Genomic DNA, 19,515 nt, shown 5'->3' with positions numbered 1-19,515 from the left:
CGGACTTAGGAGAGACGGGGGAGGGCGGAAAAGAATTTTATATGTGCTGCTTCAGGATGTATATATATAGAGCCTACTTCTGGGATCCCACCCACATAGACGCGTTTAGGCGGCCCGGAAGGTGGCCAGGAACTTCACCAGTTCAGAGGTCCTCACCCACAGTACACCGGTTATAACGGCTGGAGGGCCTCGCGGTGCACCACAAAAGGCAAGTAGTCCAAAGCTGGCTGAAGGAGGAAATGGGGAAAAGCCAACCCACAAGATAGAAATGCTCGCTAGAGCCACACACACTCACACTTTTAATTCCCTAAGCTAAATTGCGCTCTTTACACAGAGGTCTGGAAAATTTTCCTCTAAGTCAGTTCGCTGAAAACACGCGTGTCGACTCACGTGTATTCACACGAACTGGGTTATGCCCGCATTCTCCACCAGTAAACTGTTACCAGAACTGCTCTTTATTATAATGGGGAATTAGCTGTAGCAGTCTGTAACTTAAAATAAGCGCGGATCTTAACCTATGTCTACGGAGGTCCCGATCCCAGACACTCTAGTGAAAAAGAGGCAGACTACAAATAAGGTTCCAAACACGTGTATTTAGTGTGGCGTAAGCCTAAACTGGCACAAGCATACAAAGAACATACAAGACCTAAGAAACACAGAGTAGGAAATATAGAGACTTTCGCATTAGCGGGTTCCCAACGATGATAGGGGAAATACTCACAATCCTGGAGCGAAGCAGAGACACAGCAGCGAGGGTGGCCCAATGCCAGCACTGGGACCACAGACGGACAGCAAGGAAGTCTGGATAGGAATGGCCTAAGCACCGAGTGGTCTGGGAGACCAGCTTAAATACCCCAAAACGTACCCTGGTGCTGGTGCTGTACTTGGTGGTTCTCACAGATTAAAACAAAGGGTCTAATGGGTCACTGAATGGCTTGGATGGGCCACTTTAGCAATCAGATCGTGATAAGTGACACCTCAGGAAGAGGGGACAAAAGAGGGAGGGGGAAATCCAAGTGGGCTGAAAGGATGTTCCAGCGGACAGGGCTTGTCCTGATGTCATCAGCTTCTGGAATGCGGAGGTTTCTTTGAGATGCATTCTCTAAGTGCTTGGGATGGTCGGCACTTAGTTCTTCTCCGGGGCGGCTCCTAAGATATGCAGAGCGGGGCGAGGTACTCTCGCTGCGGACGTGGTGTGCCCGCTTCACCGAAATGGCTTCCCAAAGCAGTCTTCTTCCCAGGGTCTTCTGGCTGCCTGAGAACATGGATGCCGGCGGGGCATAGCTGAGGCTGGTTTGCAGGCTGCCCGGTAGCGAGGGCAAGCTCGGGGGCCGGCCCGCGGGAGGCTCCAGGCGGGAACTGGCCAGGGAGCGCCTAGCCAGGCTCGCTGGAGGTTTCCCCGGCAGGCGCCCGGCTGCTAGCAGCAGCTTGGGCCCATATGAGGCAGGCTTCCATGGAGGCAGGGGGAACAATACTTAAAACACAGTCCAAAGCAAGGAACAGGCACGGTCCGTGGCAGATGGCAATGCAGGCACGGGGAACACAGTCCAAACGCACACTAGGAAGTCCAGATACAGGTCAGGGCAGGGCTGCCCAGAAAGAGAGTCCTCTGTGCAGTTATCCAAACATGGAGTCAGTAAACTACACAGTCTATTGCAGCAGTAAGGCAATTGACACGCAGGCAGGAAACTGACACGTGTATTAACACACACACACACGTGTAAAGCAATCTTTGGTGTAGCAGTGAAACAGCAATGCAGGAAACTTTAACACAGTTAATGGCAGGCTTTAAAGCAGGGGAGGGGGCCTACTTGGCAACAGGCCATCGATGAAATCGCCCCCCGTCGTCCTCTTCGCTGCCGGAATCGCCGGGCTCCTTGGTATACAGAGGAGCTGCGGCAACAGAAACGGGAGCTAAGACGACTTGAACGCGTGTGGCGGCGATCTCGTGACGAGGAAGCAAGAACATCTTATAGGCTGTTTATGAAGTCCTATGAGATGGCAGTGAAAGCTGTGAAGAAAGAGTATTATGCAGCTTCCATCGCATAGCTAGCTCTCGCCCAGCTAAATTATTTAATGTGGTCCGTTCATTGGTCTCCCAATCAGGTGGAGACCATCAAAAGTTGAATTTGGAGATAAGTTGTGAGGCTTTTGCGAGCTTTTTTACTGATAAGATCTTGCTTCTCTGCCGCGACTTACCAGCCACAGTTGATACAGTAAATGAACTAGAGGCCCCTTGGCCGTCTTCGGGACCCATATTAGATCATTTCAGCCCTCTTTTCGGGGAAGAGGTGGACAGGATTCTGCATGTGGTACGGCCTACCACGTGCCCCTTGGACCCATGCCCGTCATGGCTGGTGAAAGCCAGTGTTGACGGGCTTCAGGATTCCTTGGAGGCGATTATAAACCTGTCCTTGAGCTCTGGGGTTTTTCCCAAGGCGCTGAAGGAAGCTGTGGTACGGCCTCTTCTGAAGAAATCATCATTAGATCCTGCTGACCGGCTCAATTACCGACCAGTTTCCAACCTTCCGTTTTTGGGGAAGGTGATTGAGCGGGCGGCAGAGAAGCAACTGCAGAATTTCCTGAAGGAGACCTCAGCCCTAGACCCCTTCCAGTCTGGTTTCCGCCCGGGACATGGGGTCGAGACATTGTTGGTCGCCCTCACAGACAATCTCCGCAGACATCTGGATCAGGGCGGATCAGCACTGCTGATTTTGCTGGATCTGTCAGCAGCGTTTGATATGGTCGATCATGAGCTTTTGACCCACCGCCTTGCTGATGTGGGGATTCAGGGGACAGCACTGCAGTGGCTGGTCTCCTTTCTCCATGATCGGGGACAGAGGGTGGCGCTCGGGGAGAGGGTGTCATCTCGTAGGCCACTGGTTTGTGGTGTGCCACAGGGAGCGATACTCTCTCCATTATTATTTAATATCTATATGCGCCCCCTCGCCCAGCTGGTGCGGAGTTTCGGGCTTGGGTGTCACCAATACGCGGATGACACCCAACTTTATCTGTTGTTGGACGGGCGGCCTGGATCGGCCCCTGATGCCCTGGAGCGTGCTTTTGAGGCTGTGGCTGGTTGGTTGAGACAAAGTCGGCTGAAATTGAATCCCACGAAGACGGAGGTCCTGTATGTGGGTCGTGGGGAGATGGCTTTGGGACCTTGGCTTCCTACACTTGATGGGGCAGCACTTACACTGGCCCCGAGGGTTAGGAGCCTGGGGGTGATTCTGGATTCCTCCTTGAAGATGGAGGACCAGATCACTGCAGTTGCCAGGTCTTCCTTTTATTATCTTCGGCAGGCCAGGCAGCTTGCCCCTTATTTGTCTCCCCGTGACATGACTACAGTGGTCCAAGCAATGGTCACCTCTAGGTTGGATTACTGTAACGCGCTCTACGCTGGGCTTCCCATGGGCCTGATCCGGCGGTTACAGCTGGTACAGAATGCAGCAGCGCGGGTCATTGCCGGAGCACCGGTGTGGGAGCATATTACACTGGTGCTACGCCAGCTGCATTGGCTGCCAGTGGAGTACCGAATCAGGTTCAAGGTTTTGGTGTTAACCTACAAAGCCCTACGCGGACTGGGACCGACGTATCTGAGGGACCGTCTCTCACCATATGAGCCCCGGAGGACTCTCCGCTCTGGCGGAAAACATCTTTTAAGTGTCCCTGGCCCTAGGGAGGCCCGCCTGGCGTCGACCAGGGCCAGGGCCTTTTCAGTCCTGGCCCCGACCTGGTGGAATGCTCTGTCTTGCGAGACAAGGGCCCGGCAAGATTTGCTTGCATTTCGCCGGGCCTGTAAGACAGAGCTATTCCGCCAGGCATATGGCTAACGCCGGGCAGTGCCCGCCCCCCCCCCGTGAAGGGGGGGTTAAACCATCACCCCTATGCAAACACAGAGGCATGTATGAACCACTATGCAGCATGAATTGTTATATTTAATGTTTTTAGATGTTTTTAAATGTATTATTTAATGTTTTTAAATGTTTTTAAACATGTTTGTATTTGTTATCCGCCCTGAGCCTGCGAAAGCGGGGAGGGCGGAATATAAATATAATAAATTAAATTAAATTAAATTAAATTAAAGATAGCAACCAGGCTGCCTTCTCATGCCAGGCAGCAGGTATTGCAAATACTGTAGAGATGACTGTGGGAAAGCTGCATATGTTGTCCTGGCCTGCATGTGCTTGTTTGCTGCTGGAGCTCTGGGAATGATGAGCGCAAGTAGTCTGTTGGTGTGTTTCTGGTGTCATACTATACTTTATTATAGAATCGTAAAGTTGGAAGGGGCCTTACAAACCATCTAGGCCAACCTTCTGCCCAATGCAGGGACAGCCTAAAACATCCCTGACAAGTATTTGTCCAGCTGCTCCTTGAAGACATTACTTTTAACGTGAAGAAGTTTTTCTTCATATCCAGCTGGTACCTGGTAGTGACTTTCCAAAGAATTTTGGGAAGGGTACTTTGATGAGGGTGGTAAGAATTTATCTAAAAATCTTTATTCCCCACCTCCCCCAACTCACTGGGGAGAAGGAATGACTGTTAAAATAGTATATTATATAGACATACTCTAAGCATCTTCTCTTTTTCAGATTCCCTGAGAGCTTTAGTAAAGGTGCTATTTCAGTTCTAAGAACAAAGAAAGCTGTTTAAGGGATACAAGCGTTGTCTTTTTGCTCTTTCCTTTTCTCAAAGTAGAACAGAAGATGGGCAATAAGAGAGGGTTGTGGTGCTTCCTGAACTCTGGTAAAATGGAACGGGTATTTCTGGACATCTGATTTCTTCTGATGCTTCTGATTAAGTAAAGAAGGGGTGTGCAAGCATGGTTTCTTTCCCTTTTTTCTGGAGAGAGGGACTCAATAGGATTTTTTTTAGTGTACTGGTGAATAAATTTGTGCATGTATGATCACAATACATCTTGAAATGCACAATTTAAGAATTTAAAATGTTTTTGTTCTATGCAGATAGTGAGTGTCCTTCTTTAATATACTAAACACTAATTTCTAGATTGATAGACCTAGTAAAAGAAATTGGATTCTTTTCTAGATATAAGGTGGGAAATACAGAAATTTTGACCTAAGGTCGCTAAGCCCTTCAACTGTGTTCACAGGTTGACAGCTCAAAGCAGCCATAGACTTAAGGGTGTACAGATAAAGCTTGGCCAGACTTATTCCTAGGGCAACATTGCAGAGGAGAGAATGCTCACTTTTCCATCTTTTTACACAGTTGTATATCCTAACTTGGAATTCATGAGCCATTTTTTGGGTTACAGAAATTATGCATGCGAGTTTGCAGGAAGTTAGTAAACTCAGAAGTGTGATTAGCAAGTGGACTTGGTTGGTTTGCATGCTCTTGAATAAAAAATGCAGACCTCCTATGTAAACTATTAGTTCAAAAGCCACCTTTTTCTTGGAACCTGGGGCACATCTACTTTTTCTAATCTACTACTGATAAAGTTCATGTAACTAGAATGGAAGAAGGGAGAGTGTTGAACACTGCTCTGAGCTCTTTGGACAAAGGCAGAATAAAAACATGATGGACAAATTCTTTCCTTATCTATTCCCACCTTCCCTTTGTTTGTCTCTCTTAACAAATTTTAAATTGTAACCTCTTTGGAGTAAAGAGCATCCTATTCATTGACAATGGTGTATAAATAATAAACTCAGGATTGAAATCAGAAAGTTACGGACTTTTAATATTTAAATATAATATGAATATACAGAAGATGAATATCAAATCCCAAATGCCATAGTTTTGGGCTGAGGTAAGCAGCGGTAGTAACCATCTACTTACAAGCAAATCCAACAGTAATATTTTTTTTAAAAAAATTGTGGCTGATCCAGAGTGAATTGTGGAATGATACAAATGTAATACTAGATTGTCTCAATTTGGATCTGAAAACTCCACAATAAGGTCCCCACTAGGGAGAAAGGTGGGGTATAAATAAAGTAAATAAAAAATATCCAGTTATTGTATCATTTGGTACTGAAATCTGGCTCAGAAGTACATGGTGCCTCAGCCATTCCATTCTGTTCTTCCAACTATATAAGTTGTCATTGATGTAAGTTTCTGTGTGTTCTACTTGAGTCACTACAAAAAGAGACAGTTACAGACCCAAAAAGTAGGCAAGTAATGTCACTTACCTTGGAGAGCAGAACACTTTGCATAATGCATTTATACTAGGTGTGAAACTTGGAATGATCAAAGAACTTATGGTGTCTTGGGAGTGATGGGTGGAACTCTGCTGATGGAAGAGAATAAAAGGAGTGATTTCACCCATCTCTCCTCACTGCAGCTCACTGATATTTTTGGCTTTTACTCCACGTGGGTTCTGCAGTCCTGGGAATAGAATTTCCCTGGGTAAGAAATTGCTACTAGGGAAGAGAACATGAGGAAGATCTGCAACTGGATCTAACCTTTAATCAGAATTCTTTCACATACTCCCTATAGATAAGTTAATTATTATAAAAGCAAATTTAGTATATACATACATGTAAGAAGATGTTTACTAGATTCCCCCTCCTCACTAAATTTGATCTTGTATTGTCAAATTATAACTGCAGATAAAGCTTAAATGGGGAGGCTGCAGTTGCAATTCTGTTTCTGCTTTCTTGGGGAAAAATGCCATTGAATAGGATTTACTTCTGGGACAGGGGGAATATTTACAGGATTGGGCTGTTGGATTCCCAAGTCTTTTTACAGTCCTTCTTTGTCTCAGGTTTCTATGGGATGCTCTTGGGGCAGTCTGTGAATGTAATACTGCTAGTTGCTTGAGACCATTGAAAACAGTTTGTTCATATTGGTAAGTGGGAAATGCTGCATGGAGACATGTTGTTTTAAAATGTGTATGGAGTCCAACATCTGTAAGAGGAAGCCCGTCTGGTATAGGTTATCTTCTGATACAGCCCTACCAGAAGAATCCTGCATTGGTTGGGAGTAGCAGAGGGAGATATTATGTATTTTGCTCCATAACTGTTTCTCTGGATATGGCAAGAGTGTGCTTGATGCAGTGGAGTGTCTAGCATGGGTTTTCTGGATATTTTTAGGGGCCTAACTTCTTTTCCTCCTTTATCCACAGACAGATCTTCCATCATGGTTGGTGAAAGGAGGAATGGAAATCTGCTGGTGCATGTTGGGCCCAAACTGCAGGCCTATCCTGAGGAACTAATCCGGCAGCGTCGTGGCCATGATGGACACACTGAATACCTGATTCGCTGGAACATCGTCAGCTTGGATGATAATATAGCAAGTAGCACAAATGCTGTTTCTGAGAACAAAACAGAGAATATTCTGATGTGGATGTCAGCTGAGGAGGTTTATGCCAACTGCCCCACGCTTCTGGGCAAGAGGAAACCAGAAGGGCAGCGGGTGAAAGAGGAGAAAGCGCCTAGCACATACCCATCTGATGTCACACTGGATGAAGCTTCTCTTTTGGAGATGAAGGCTGATGTCAGGAACCTTGTCCAGCGGGCTGCTCGGCAGATGGCTCGGACAACAGGCCCAGAGTCTTCCATCCTGAACACAATCCATGTACTCAGTGCCTATGCCAGTATTGGCTCACTGACAGGTGTCTTTAAGGAGACGGGTGCCTTGGATCTGCTGATGAAGATGCTGTGTAATGAGGAGAAGCAGATCCGTCGCAGTGCTGGCAAGATGCTGAGGGCTCTGGCTTCACATGATGCAGGTGAGGCTGCATGGACGGGAACTCCAGGGTGAAATCTGAGCTGCTCCTTGGCTAGCAGTTTGACTGCTCTGGGAAAGCAAAATGCTCTGATGGTTGGTTCTTTTCCCCTTTGGTGTTAGTATAGTATTTCTGGGTGCATATCTCAGACCTTGAAGTAAAGGTGCATCCTGAAATTTCATAGGACTGATCGGGAGGACTGAGGAGAGTTTTGATTCCAGACTCAGTGAAGGTGTCAGATTTTTTTATAATCAGAAGCCTGAACATTCTTCAGAGGCACTACAGTGAAAGCTTGCCATTGTTCAATATAGCACTGTCTGTTAGTTTATCCTCACAACAGCCTTGAAACAAGATTGTTGTCCCTGTTTGTAAATAGGAATTTAGGTTGAAATATTGTTACTTGCCTACAGCAACCCAGTGGTTCCATGGAAGTAGGGACTGGCTTCACAAACTCAAGAGATGCCCTGCTAGACCAGGCCAGTGGTCCATGTAGTCTAGTATCCTGTTTTGCACACTGGTTGACGAGTTCTGTAGGGTCAAGAACCAGTGCCTAGGGGCTTCCTTGGTTGTTTCATTGTCCTACTTACTTTTCTAGAGTTTGTGTTTACTGGCAGTATCTGGCAGCGTTTGCTGGATTAACAGCTCAATCCTATGCCCTGAGGCAGCGTTGTCGCTCATGTGCCTATATAAATGGGGCACCCTTCCACAGCTCCCTATGGAATTTTGCAGGAGAGTTCCATCAGCGTGACAAGGTGAGGTGAGCACAACAAGGCGAGGTGCGGCTGCTGCCAGGAGTGCCCACCTGCTGTTCCCCTGACAACCCCACTCACACCAGCCAATGGCCACTCCCCTCCCTTGACATCCAGGCTAGAGGCAAGCAGTGGTGCAGCCAATGGGGAGGCCGTGATCCCCACTGCCGCCAATAGGCCCCTCTTCAGAGAGCAGGCATCCCTGCCAGATTGAACACCCACCCTCTCGCCCGTCCAGCACCCATTTCTGATGAGGGCCAGGCCAGTGGCTGCAGCTTGGTGCACCTGCAAATCCACGCTGCCGCCACCGCCACTGCCACCACAAGAAACAGGTTCCCCCTCCCTGAAATGTAGGGCCAGATAGTAGGGAACTGATCTCTGTTGCCTGGAGATCAGTTGTAATTCTGGGAGATCTCCACCTGGAGACTGGCAATCCTAAGTAGTCCTCAGGTTCTGGAGAAGCAGGTGTGGGGGAGGCAGGGTCTTCAATGAGTGTCAGGAACACCCATTGGGAACCACATGGGAGGCCGGGAGGCCATTTGGAAGCGAGGGGAATGAAAAGCGCCCACAAACTTGCTGTGGCGCCACTTGAACACATCACTGCATCTCTACAATGCCCCAGTACTGGGGAGATGCCCTTCCCCAGCGTGGACTGACAGGCCCTCCCCACGCCAGATTGCCCAAGTCCATCCCTGCTTCTGCAAACATATCCCCCACACCCTGGCAGCAACTTCTCATGTGCAGCGACCATCTTCCTGGCTTATCAGATGCCAGCAGCTCAGACTATCAGAGAATGAAAGTCCGCAATGCCCCTCCCTCCGCAGACATTCATGGGCCACAGTTCAGTTCCCACCCCACTGCCTGAAGTTACATTGAGGGGAGGAAGGGGGCAGGGATTGGGGCGCCATTTGATACATTTGCGGGGATGTGTAAGAGGACATGTGTGATGGAGTTGAGAGGGCGACTGCAGGCAATGTCAGACAGGCATGCAAACACAGAAGTTTGTTGTTTTTCAACGCGTTTTATTAAACTGGAAAAAGTGCCATTGTCTCTCGGCTGGAAAGGGAGCCAAGGCATTTTGCACAGCCCTCGTTCTGCGCTCCCAAGGACGAGGCTGAGATGCGGACTGCCTTAAGATATTGCTTCCTGGGCTGGATCTGAATGACACTCGCAGAGGATTATGGGGAGGGGGGGTGGAAGCAGACATGCTCGTCTCCCGGACGAGTCACGGCATGCCTGCAAGAGAAAGACACACATGTGCTGCAAGTAACCCAGCCTAGTCCATGGCTGAGGCAAAGCCCACACTCCAACATCTGAGAAGATGCACATAGTAGAGAGCAGCAGCGGCAACCCCACAGGTGCAGCTAGCGACCAGCTGATGCAAGACCCTCTGGCGAGGAAGCACTCTGCCTTGGGGTGATTTTACCTTTAAGGGAGGAAGTTAACAGGTAGTTATATACACCTGGTCAAGAGTAGTTTTCTGGGCAACTGCCTCTGGAGCAGGCTGGGGCTGCCACCACCATCCTCTCCCCCGCCAAGCCTCACCTGAAAAGGCTAGTGGTCAGGCGAGTTCAGGTGATGGGGCAGCCAGCGAGCCGCACCGCCCCATCTCCTTCTTACCTGTAAGTGCTACCTTGCTCCTTACTGAGATAGAACTTCAGAGTCAGATAACCTGCAAGGAAACTTGAATGGTTATTGTTAGTTAGCCAGACAGTCTGGACTTTTTCCTTCCCTTGAGCTAGTGCAAAGTTCTCCTAGTTTTCTTGCTAAGTCCCCCCAGTGCACTCAGTGCCCGCCACCATGAGTACCCTCTGTTCCACCTTGTGCTCAAAGTACCCACGGCGGAAGGCTAACAGGCAGAGCTTTCGGCCGTGTGCTCACTTACTTGAGGTCATGAGCAGCGCAGCTGGACGTTTTGTTTGGTACGTGAGCAGGTGATTGGGTGCGGGGAGGGGGGCTTGTCCACCCTGGAAGCAAACGCGGATTGGCCCCCGTGGTATTTCCTATCCTATGCTTCTTCAGGCTGCTGGGCTGAGCAGCGAGAGAGGGGCTCGTGTTTTCCTGTTCAGTGGGCCTATGGGCTGCACCTCCTTTTTTCCTGGCATAACTTTCTGCTGCTGGAGGGGGCATTTCCAGGGCTGGAGTGGCTTTGGAAGCAGACTAACTCACCCCCGCCCCCCTCCCTGCCCCCTCCTGTGCCGGCGTGGCGACTTGTGCCAGACTTGCACCTCTGCTCAGCCACCAGCGTGCCCGCTGCCAGCAACCCGTCTGCGGTCCTGCGCCTCAGGTCGGTGCCGGTGGAGAGGCGTTTACATCGGCATAAGTGCCATTTACACCTGTGCAAGGCTTAGTTCTTTCCCTATGCGGTTTCCACCCTGCTGCTTAAGATTGCACTGTTAATGGAGTAAACTTGGTTTAATCTGGCACATTAGTATCCAGCTTCCTGGATCAGATCCAGGCTCCTCTGTTTTGAATTGGCACAACCAAATTTTGCTGGATAGGCATAAATCCAGCTAATTGGCTGGTATACAAATGCTGGATCATACACCCCAGTATGGAGAGTGCCATTTTTCCCCAACTGAGAGAAAAAGAGATTGACAGGGAAGCTGCTGCAACAGAGGTGCATTGTGTATGCACATGCAGATAAATGCTCTTCTGCTTTAGGTGGTTTCACCCCTTCCTTTCCAAATTACTGCAGAGGGGTAGCTGAGTTGGTCTGTCATAGCAAAATAAAAAGTCAAGTGGCACCTTAAAAATTAGCAGTGTTTATTTCAGTATAATTTTTTGAGAACTGATTCATGAAAGCTCATATTGAAAAAAATTGCTAGTCTTTAAGTTGCCATTGGATTTTTGTTTTATTTTATTGGAATTATTCACATTAAAGCAATAAACACATCCTTGAAAATATGTTGTACGTCGCAGCCAATTTATGACAAGTCGCAGCCAATTTATGATGATTCCCATGGGGTTTTCAAGGCAGGAGATGAACACAGGTGATTTACTGTTGCCTGCCTCTATGTAGCGACCCTGGACTTCTTTGGTGATCTCCATCCAAGTACTAACCATGGCTAATGCTGCATAGCTTCTCAGATCTGACGAGATCAAGTTAGCCTGGGCCACCAAGGTCAGGGCACAGTACCCATAGGAATTATGCTGTTTTAAAAAGTTCATGCTATGCATTTTGAGTAATACCTTGTCTTTAAAAGGTATTTCACGTATTCCAAAAGAAAGAATTTTTCATAGTATTTCCTATGAAATTTCCTAATTTTTCCATTGCAAAAGTTGAAGGAAAAGTCTGAATTTTTTCCCCCTGTTGTCCCCTCTCCTAGTACTTTGATTTTCTCCCGAGGGAACCTCCTCCTGCATTGTCCTTCCAAAGGGCAGCTCCTCTGCAGTGATATTTCTAGGTCTGCTTATGGAATCTCTGGAGAAGAAGTAGCTGATGTATAAATCATCAACCCCTCCAGTGGTTACTGGTCATTTACCAGATTCAATTTAAAGTGCTGGTTATTTTTCCCCAAGGCCTTAGTGGCCTAGGACCTGCGTACCTGCAGAACCACCATTCCTGCTATGCTCTGCCATGACAGCTTCACTCATCTGAGCAAAGCCTTCTATAGGTACCACCCTATAAATGGGTAAGATTGGAAGCTGTGCCTTCTAACACATTCTCTGTGCTGGCTCTCACTTTGTGGAACGGCCTCCCTGAGAGGGCAAGGAATGCTCCTGCACCTCTACCATGCCATAGATTGTGCAAGTCAGTAATGTTTTGCAAGGCCTATTTATTTATTATATTTATAATCTTTCTCACTGATAAACAGGGGAAAATATGCAGGGTAGGTCAATACAACCAACAGCTGGAACATTCAATAAACAACACAATAGAGTAAGGATTGCAGAAATTTGAAAACAAGCAGAAATCTGATACAGAGCTGAAACAATGCTGAAAAAAAATAAGCAAATTAACATGACATAGTACATGATGCAGAACTATCCATAGTTTATGGAAAGCCAGGAGAATGGGAGCTTTTCATACCTTTCCAGGTAGACCATTCCATAAGATGGGGCCACCACATAGAATGCACATGTACAGGCAGCTGTTGATTTTGCCCATGTGCAAGGTGGCACATGTAGAAGGCCATGTTCAGATGAGGAAAACTGTCCTGACAGAGCATAGTCCTGTAGAAATGAAGGAACAAAGCCATGAAACGTTTTGGGTATGATAGCCAATACCTTGACTTGAGAATGGGAGTAATATCTATGCTCCATTTAGCATGCCCATTACTATAATAATAATGTTATAATAATACTAGACTATATTAATCAAGCTGTGGCATTCTGCACAAGCTGGAGTCTTTGAACTGATTTCAAGCAAGGACCTGTGTAGTGTACATTACAGTAGTCAAGAGACTCAGTGTTACCATGAAGTGGATCCAGGTGGCCAGATTGACCACGTCAAGGTATAGAGGGCCGTCCTCTGGACTAAACTGAGTTTGGAGAAGACATTTTTTGCAGCTTCATCAACTTGCTTCTCTAGGAGCAATGGTAGATCCAGTATAATCTGTAGCTGTGAATGATTTCTCCAAAAGGCTTTACATAGAGGTCAAATAACATGGGGGATACGTTTGCGCCCATTGGAACCCCACAAAATAGTATCCATGCTGAAAATAGCTGGTCTCCAACAGCAACCCTTTGATCCTGCTCCATGAGAAACAATTTAAACCAGTCCAAGGCACATCCCTTGATACCAACTTCTGCCCCCCAACACCTCAACAGGATGACTGTATCAAAGCCTTTCATGGCCTTTCATTCAGACAGAGGTCATCAACTAAAGCCATCAGAGTTGTCTCTGTCCCATAGCCCAGTCTGAAACCCAGGGGTGGAAAAAGGTCAGTAAAATCAGCAAAATTCAGTTTTTTCATCTTGGTCATTAATTTGTTAGTTTTTTTAAAAAAATTGGTCAGTAAAGTCAGTATTTCTTTGTTTTCGTAAAATGTAATTTGTGGGGTTTTTTTGTTTTTGTTACTCAATTTTGGGGAAAACATGATGACTTCCCACTATGAAGATTGATTTTGTTCTCATAATGATTACTTTATGTATGATTTTTAATATGTTTTGCTGTTTTATTATCTGCAGTATGCGATTATTTTTAAAAAGGAATTTTTTGCCTTAAATGTTGTAATGAAAAACGTCCTATCTTTATAAAAAAAAATCAATAAAAAAGTGTGCAAAGGCTGACTATGGGGATGTTGAAGGACAGATAATAATAATTTTTTAATGAAGTCGCAGTTTTACTTTTAAAACACTAATTTATCAATAGGCTTAAATTGTTCAGTAATTTGTCAGTTTTTTGTCAGTATTTGGCCAGTTTTTTTGAAATTTTGGTCAGTAAAATCAGTAATTTTGACCCTTTGACTAATTTCCATCTCTAGAAACCAGACAGAAAAGGATCCAGATCACCGGAGTTATCCAAGAAGACCTGTAGTTGGTCTCCTTCAGCTCTCTCAATCGCTTTGCCTAGAAAGAGCAGATTAGAAACTGGGTGATAATTGACCACATCATTTTTGTCTAGGGATAGTTTTTAAATTAGTGGGCGGATAACCAGCTCTTTTGAGTGGCTGAGGGAAGGTGCCTTGTGTTAGTGATTGATTCATGATAGACATCAACGGCTCATTTATATGGTCTTTACTTGTTTTTAGCAGCCAAGATGATCACAGCTCCAGTGCCCAAGTAGTGGCTTTCATAGATTCCTGAATCCTTTCAATATCCATCACTGTAATTGAGCCAAAATGGTTCATAAGTGGACCAGATGGTGTATTGACTTATCTCTTCTGACTCACCTATATTAGAGTTGGTATCCAGGTTAGACCATATTTGTGCTATTTTATCAGCAAAAAACTTTTTAAAGGTGTTGTAGCTAGTTGTCTGCTTTTGACCCGATAAAGGTTCAGATTTAGGAGCCAGAAGGTGTTGAAATACTATAAATAATTTAGATGTTCATAAAGCAGCTGATGCAGTTGTGACAGAAAAATGTTTCTTTACTATTATTACTACTCCTTCATAGGCCTTCCAGTGGACTCTATAGCATGTTCTATCAGGTTCAGTGTGAATTTTCCAGGACCACCAGTGTCTTTCTAGATGTCTTCCAGCCCTCTTTTGGGATTAGAATTGTAGCAGGATAGAACAGTACAGGAGGGCACCTTTGTTACAGAATAAGATTGTAGTCTACTGCAATGATTACTCTAGATATTTTTCTGCTTTTACTGCGTTGTCCTCTACCTTTGGAATTCCACTTACTATATTGTTTATAGTATGCTTTGCCTTTGACATTTTGTTATTTGTATTGTCTTTTATTTCTGTACTGTAGCATTATTTATTGGATGTCTTATGTGTACACTGTTTTTATTCTGTAATCTTCTTTGAATGTCAGCAAGAAAGGTGGGCTGTAAATAAATAAATTGGGAGCACACTGAAAGCAACATTTTTTAAACTCCCAAATGTACATTTTATTTTGTCACAGGTAACATTTCAGCAACTAGCTTTCTTATCTTCCTCTCCTTAGTGGGGAGTGTCAGTGCTGTCTTAAGAATTTTTAATAAGATATTTTCTTTTTGGTCTAACAAGTTCTTCCTGCTCAGAGGCTTCAGCAGAAAATTGAACTTAAAGCATTCTTGTGGCAATATTTTTGCTGATATCACTGGTGCTGCCTATTAATGTCATAGGTCTTCCTTTTTAGATTTAAAAGAACACTCAGAATCAAAGAAGTGCCTTTCAGTTTTGACCCCATATAGATCATTTGCTAATTGAAAGTTATCTGTATAAAGTGGCCCAGCACAAGCTTTGGTTTCTTTTCATATAAGAACAGAATCTGAACCATTATTAGAAAAAGTCTGTCCAGGAAGATGGCCCCTTGACACGGTCTATCTAGCCACCTGGATTCATACCATGGTAACATTGAGACTAGAGTACTGTAACACACCCTACATAGGTTTCACCGTAAAATCAACTTGGAGACTCCGACTGGTGCATCAAACCTCAGCTCGATTATTATCAGGAGCTAGGTGAGGCACGCATGTTACTCCCATCCCACAGTCACTCCATTGGCTTCCCATCAGTTACTGAGCTCCACTCAAAGTTTTGGCTGTTATGTACAAAACCCTTCATGGCCTTGGTCCATCATATCTGCAGGACTGTCTCTCTCCCTACACTCTTCAGGGCAGCTTTGCTCATCTGAACAGGGCCTTCTGTAGGTGCCACCTTGCAAATGGGCAAAACCAGCAACTGCCTGTACATGTGCATTCTGTGTTGTAGTCAACCACCTTATGGAATGGCCTTCCTGATGAGATTAGGTGAGCTTCCACTCTCCTGGCTTTCTGCAAATTCTGCAGAACTGAATTATTCAGGAGCATTTTTTTACACTGATAGGAGTATGGTACAGTAAGGAAGTGATTTCAAAGATATGCATTGGTAAATGGATAGGGGGACTATAGACTATATTACTCTGTACTGTCTATTGTAAGTATGATTCTACTGGATAGTTTTGGCATTGTTTAATATGTTTCAGTTCTGTATGATATTTATGCTTGTTTTCAAATATCTGCAAATTTGCATTTCCATACCCTATTGCATTGTTTATTGAATGTCCTTGCTCTTGATTGTATTGAATTAGACTGTGTAATCTGCCTTGAGTCTCTATGAGAAAGGTGGATTCTAAATAATGTAAATAAATACTTTCTGGAATATGAATGAAGTCTGTAAAAAAACAATCAGGTTACCCATTGAATAATAAGGAATTGACTGGAAACTGACAATATTGGCAACATCATTGGAGTAATGAATCAGTTTCTGAGAATTTCCTGTGTCTTGTGTTTTGCTAGGCTGCTGCACTGGACTGGAACCTTAAAGAACACTGTCTTTCCTGCTGCTTCCCAGTCCTTGAAAATGTTGCCACCTTCAAGATTTGGGCAGCAGCAGGCAGTATGTAGCTTGCACAGTCTGCTGTAGATTGTGAAAATGAGGAGCCTGGTGAAGAAGGGGAAGGTGACTGTGTTTCTGTGTCCATGTGTGCCTTTTCCCTCATGGAATTCTCTCCCAGTCTCTGTTAAATTTGATGGTGGTGAAGACTTCAGTAACATTTGACTTAAAGAGCGGTCATGCTCTGTAAATTATTAAACCATGAATTTTTTGGGGTCAAGAAGACTGCATCTATGGTTGTTAGGCATGCAGAATCCCAGGCCCCACAGAGTGCAAGTAGCTGCTAAGTGTCCACATACAGAGACGGCAAGTTCAAAAGCTTTCACATCTAGTGAAATTCAGAATAAATTGTGATGGGTTAGAGAGAAGCTAGGCAGTATGCTTTTCAGATTTGTGCAAAGTAAATTCTAATATTCAGTTATTAAGTCCACAGTCTGTAAAAATAAATAGATTGGTTTGGATTTATTGTCTACCCTTTTTATGGCGTGTAGTAACAATCTGGTAATTATAGTTATTTGGAATCTTTGTGTAGGTTTCACTTCCTACAGTCTCCCCCAGACTTCTGTGGAAGGAGTTCTGAGAATTAGTCACCAGCTTCTGGAATTGTTCCCACGCTCAGGGAATAGAGTCAGCTGGAGTTTGTATTACAACCTTTGCTTTACCTCAGTCTTGAGGCCTTTCAGGAACTTGCAGTGGGAGGGTCCTGTCATTGCAAAACATGTATTAAATATTGAGTTCTTGAATGAATATGGAGGAGAAAAAAATAAGGTTAAAACATGTTTGTTGCTCAGCTTTAAGAGTGTGTGTAGTGAAAATTGGGGGAAGTAAATTTAATCAGCAAGTGAGGAAATTTCATAAGCAGATGTCACTTTTTTGGAACTTGCAAGTATAATCCTTTTATAAAACAAGAAGAAAAAACCACAGAGGGAGATGAGCAAGGTACATGTTGTAAAAGAGTATCATTTTCTGTTCTTGTATACCTTTTATCTTCAAATATTGGTATCTGAATGTAATATTGAAAGCAGACTTCAAAGTTTAAGTACACGGATTGGATAGCTGCTGTATTGACCACTAGTGGAAAATACATCAGGACTGCCCTTTGTACGTTCTATATTGCATGGTTTTTCCTACGCCAAGATTAATATCAAAGTAGAACTCATGATACTCTCAATCAGATTCTCAGGGATGTATCCTGCCATGCCATCACATGCAGCTAAGAGCAATACATTCTAACTATGCAAAGTGTCAGTACAATCCAGCATAAATATAACTTTGTGCAGTTTCACCCAATGTTTGCCATGTAATTCTTAAGCAAGATCTCTCATGCTTTTAATGGTGCTGTCTTGTGTCTTGAGTTGACAGAATCAACAGCCTTAGCTATGCACCATGGTAGGATATGAGCCTTTGCTGCTTCATGTAAAACTTTTCTGCATGGGCAAAGCTGGCTTATGGTAGGAACTTTAACTATTAGAATACTGAAGCCAGTATATGCAAATTTTATAAATTAATTGGAAAGGTACATTCATATTTACATAAAATAACTAAAGATCAGATGTTTTATTTTATACTTATAGATGCCTCAGTTTTGTCCCAGTTGTGTAAGTTTCTTAGAATAGAAAATGGGGGTCCTATGACACCTTTAGATGGCTTTTCTAATGAAAAGTTTACGTCATATGTAATTCTCTTTTATGTTTTTTCCCCTTTTTGTGCCAGAACTCATATTGTCTGGAAAGGCTGGATGAAATCCACAATTGATTTGAATGTACCAAATGCTGTCATGAAGCCTAGCTCCTTACCACTGCCTAATGGTGTAGACGAACCCCCCCCCCCGCCCCCATCCTTGGCTAAAGTCCCAGCTGTGTAATGAAAATCCAGTCCTGCATCCTCCTCCTTAAAATTCCACAGAGGGCTCTTTGGTTGCTATTCTTGCTCCCAGGTGCTCAGCCTACTCTGTCCAACTAATTTATCTACCACCTGTTCTCTGTTAATCTGAGCCCTGCTCCTACTTCTGTTATACCAGTCCAGTGGTGGGCAGTGTATGGTTGTGACACCCAGAGTTGTTTATAGCAATATGTAGGTTTTTCAAATTTGGGACACTTGCTACCTTTTCTTTTTTTTTCTTAATTAACTTACTTGCTTATATATTCAAATCTGTTCACTTAGCCCTGAACAAGTGTCTTCTGTGTCTCTTTTTGCTTCTCCGTACCACACATAAACTGATGCATATTTACTGTGTTTCCTTGTTATATCAGACAAACTGCTAACTAGATTTTTTTTTTGATGGAGGGGCGAATGTTCCAGCATTTCTTACTATTCTAAAGAAGCCAGTATTGTACAAGATCTTGATCACCCTTTAAAATTGGTGACAGTTCTTTAGTAACTGTTATACAGTAGCTGTCAAATGTTTTTCTTAAATATTCTCTTTGTGTATTGTAAATTAAATACTGCTTTTCACTTAGACTGCAGAGGTTGCAAAAAAGAAGGACCAGAATGGATAATTTCTTAAAAGCTGGGAGGGGCTGTGGCCAGTGGTAGAGCACCTGCTTGGCATGCAGAAAGTCCCAGGTTCAATCCCCAGCATCTCCTGTTAAAAGGATCAGGTAGTAGGTGATATGAAAGACCTCCACCTAAGATCCTGGAAAGCTGCTGCCAGTCTGAGTAGACAGTACTGACCTTGATGGAACAGTGTTCTGATTCAGTATTAGGTAGCTTCACGTGTTCACGTTATTGTAGATGTAACACCCTTGACTTCGAGTAAGCGGACAATGAATGGGTTTAAGTTAAAAAATGAATATGCCACCTTTCTGCCAATAAGTATTCAAGGTGACTCAATACAGAGCAATAAAAATAACAATAACATTTCTTCTCTTGGCTTTAATGATGGATGTCTCTATCTTCCTTAATGATCCATGCTTAACCAGGGGCTGAAAATTGGTTTTAAGCTCTAAGCTTAAAACCATGTTGTCTTTTTGTAAACAGACTATGTGACTCCTGGTCATAGTACAATCTTAAAATGGGCCTTGGTGGTAAACAAGGTGTCACCATCATGAATAGGTATGATGCTTGAAAAGCATCTGGTTTGTGTTCTGTTTATCTCCCTGGCAAGTTATGAGG

The 19,515-nt window shown here is 44.5% G+C and overlaps 1 protein-coding gene across 2 annotated transcripts in view; it reads left to right on the top strand.

Moving 5' to 3' along the window:
- The window catches only part of LOC129332864 (cullin-9-like), a 116,170-nt gene that overhangs the window by 20,904 nt on the left and 75,751 nt on the right, over window positions 1-19,515 (top strand). Inside the window, exon 2 of one of the 2 annotated variants that reach the window (XM_054984173.1) lies at window positions 7,079-7,684. In XM_054984173.1, coding sequence (XP_054840148.1) covers window positions 7,093-7,684 — 592 coding nt within the window. In that variant the 5' untranslated portion in view covers window positions 7,079-7,092. The remainder of the gene's footprint in view (window positions 1-7,078; window positions 7,685-19,515) is intronic. The other variant, XM_054984165.1, reaches the window with a different exon arrangement.

Source organism: Eublepharis macularius, chromosome 1, assembly GCF_028583425.1.
Source record: "Eublepharis macularius isolate TG4126 chromosome 1, MPM_Emac_v1.0, whole genome shotgun sequence".
Lineage (NCBI taxonomy): Eukaryota > Metazoa > Chordata > Lepidosauria > Squamata > Eublepharidae > Eublepharis > Eublepharis macularius.
This window is presented reverse-complemented; position numbering and strand designations above follow the sequence as displayed.